We start from the raw sequence: 2,904 nt of genomic DNA, 5'->3' as shown, positions 1-2,904 counted from the left end.
TATATGTGTGTGTGTGTGTGTACGTGTATGTACATTTTTCCATGCATGTTCGCAAAAAGGTTTGTATAATTGCTCAGCACTCGTTCGAGATCTTGGTGCTTTGAGTTTGATCAGTTTCTTTGCTTTTGTTGGTTGCAGGCCGGAATGGTGGTATCTACAGAATATTATGATCTGTTGAACGTGTCAGTGGACTCAGACGATGAGACTGTACGAAGAGGCTATCTCAAGCAAGCACGGAAATGGCATCCGGATAAGAATGGCGGTGACCCCAATGCCGAAACACGGTTCAAGGCAATAGGCGTCGCATATAAAGGTAGTATTGGCAGCTCACAAACTTCGATAGTTAAAAAGGTTGCGTTGGTAACTGGCTTAGCTTGGACTGTAATATCTGTTTTCGGTGACGCTGTTTTGTAGATCGAGCACTATGGCGTACAGATTGATGTTCGCGGATAAAGCCAAGCTAGTCGCATTATCTGTCGTATTATCATCAATACACTCGCGAGGCATTGAGCTGTCAGTTCATTGTTGTACTATTGATCTCTTCCGTAGCATCCATGTAGCACGAATCTGTTCTTTTTTTTTGCATACCAGACCATCGAGTATTCTGATCGCATTCAACGATCATCACGTTCTCGAGACCTCATTTTCATCTGCATGGTATTTTCAAGTCGCAGTCACATGCGTACATTCAGCTTGCACCCACAAACATACCAGCACTCCCGCATTCAATGCACTGACATTTTTGTCATTCCCTGTTGCCACTCCTATCTGGTCCACAGTTCTTTCGGATAAGAATTTAAGACAGATTTACGACGAGAAAGGGAAGGAGAAGGCTGACCAAGCCAACAACGCGGCACAAGTGGACCCCATTGAGCAGACGACTGAGCTCTGTCGCTCGTTATTCGGGTTTGGAAAATTCGACACAGTGTTTGGAGATCCCACGACGCTATCCCTGTTCTTAATGGCGTTAAAGGTAGGCTATCGCGAAATACTTGCGCAAACATACTCATCTCCTTCCCACACAATGATACACGATGTACAATCTGGTTCTGCTACACGCAAACCAAAGGCTCAAATACTTAACCCGGGTACCATGAAGTTCTACAGTACACGCATGCGTGCTTGTACAAGCATGCGGATATTAGACTTCACACTAGCGATTGGGCTCAACGACATGGAATACGTTTACGCCCAACACAAGTGTATCCGTGGGTTGAATCTATGCGATGATCGGCTCAGACGCGCGTGCCTCACTATAGGTGGGGCATATTTAGCACCTGATGTGGCGTGTACTGCGGAGAAAATCTCTTTGCACTGTTTTCCTCACATTCTCACCCGCTCATACAATGACCTTCATATTCTCTGTGTTTAATCACAAATGAACAGCTGATAAGTCAGTCCCAGGACAAAGGCACCTCACTGGATGCGACTGAAGAGGTGAAGAGGCAATTAGAACAGCAAGAACGCGACGAAGCCGAAGGTGTGTAGTTCCATTGTTTATAGTGTTGCTCCATTGTTTATATTTGGGTATGCTAAGCCATCCTGGTAGATGTCCACGTGTTGTGTACATGAAGTTGTTGGCGTGCTCTCTCTGTCCACACTATGGTTAGCCCTCGTGTCCTTGGGTGTTTGATGGGGCGTGTGTTTAATGAGGAAAGCTATGTATCAGTAAAAGGATATCGGTTATGGAGTGTTCCGTAGGCAACACACAATACACACACTATGAAGCCAATGCAAGTGCACTACCAGATCATTGGAACCGATCTGGTCCTTTCATCTGAGGCTAATTAAGCGAGGGGTAGTTATTCAACACAGCTTGACAATTGAAACAAATTGTGAGAAATAAATTAGGTCAATCAAGGGTGACATGCTCACGCAGAATCCTCAAGCAACTTTCAAGTGCCCAAGGCCTTTTGCGAATGCAAACCTCACGTGTCACATCGAAGCGTATCTCCAGTGTCCGATATCATATTGCGGTCATACCAGGGTGTCCGTTTCCTTGTGTTCTCAGTTGCCTTCACAAGGGTGTGAATAGTCTCGCTTGCTATTGTCGTAGATTGTACTAGGGTTTTTACTTGGCACTTACATGCGCAGTCCGATTTAGTGCTTGTGCACTCATCTGACGCTTCTATCTCTTTCATTTTGTTTGCAGCCAAAGAGCAAGCCATCGTTGACGAACTCTGCCTGATGCTGAAGAAAAAACTCAATAACCTGGCAAAGTATGTATGTGTTTAGGGTTGATGCCGTTCTGCTGAATGACCAAGACCTAGCGCTTCTTGTGCGTCCCTATTGAAAGCACAGCTCACGTGCGCATGTTAAACATCTGATGAAGGTTCAGGTGCATTGCCCTTATAAATGTCCCAAGTATTAAACAGCATTGCTCTTATAATTCTCCCAAGTATTTAACAGTGACCGTGCCAGTCCAATTGCAGTGTCTTGTATCATGCGTGGTGCAGTAGGATATATCTCTGCGGTGTGATGAATCGTACACGTGTATACGGATATTGTTAGCCCTCCAGAGTTCAAGTTTTAAGTCATAAAACAGCAATCGCACAATGCGAGTTCTAATAAAACAATAAATGAAACAACCTATCGCTTTCACCACACCATCGCTTATAACAGAGGCCAAGAACACAAGCAATTCTTCCACGAGATGGTTCTACTGGAAGCCGAATCACTCAGCGACTCACCCGGTGGCGATGAACTCGTTGGGATCACGGGATATATCTACCAACAAGTAACCGCCCCCCCCCCCCCCCCCCCCACCCACATGTGACAACTTACAGACTCGTATGTCTTCATAGGTCCCACCTCAGTTTCTGTAGGACGTTCGAATCTCAACACAGAGCAGTGACGTCCCAGACAACCACCAACCCCAATACTACTATAATACTATAGTATATA

At 45.4% G+C, this 2,904-nt stretch overlaps 1 protein-coding gene across 1 annotated transcript in view; it reads left to right on the top strand.

Moving 5' to 3' along the window:
- Positions 1-144: 144 nt before the first annotated feature.
- SARC_10910 (hypothetical protein) overlaps positions 145-2,904 on the top strand; it is a gene marked incomplete at its 5' end in the record, with an annotated part of 4,344 nt that continues 1,584 nt past the window's right edge. The window contains 5 exons of the mRNA XM_014295026.1: positions 145-313; positions 780-973; positions 1,387-1,480; positions 2,153-2,219; positions 2,623-2,737. Coding sequence (XP_014150501.1) covers positions 145-313; positions 780-973; positions 1,387-1,480; positions 2,153-2,219; positions 2,623-2,737 — 639 coding nt within the window. The remainder of the gene's footprint in view (positions 314-779; positions 974-1,386; positions 1,481-2,152; positions 2,220-2,622; positions 2,738-2,904) is intronic.

Source organism: Sphaeroforma arctica (genome assembly GCF_001186125.1).
Source record: "Sphaeroforma arctica JP610 unplaced genomic scaffold supercont1.1437, whole genome shotgun sequence".
Classification (NCBI taxonomy): Eukaryota; class Ichthyosporea; order Ichthyophonida; genus Sphaeroforma; species Sphaeroforma arctica.
The sequence above is the reverse complement of the archived record's forward strand: the minus strand, read 5'-3'. Positions and strand labels throughout refer to the sequence as shown.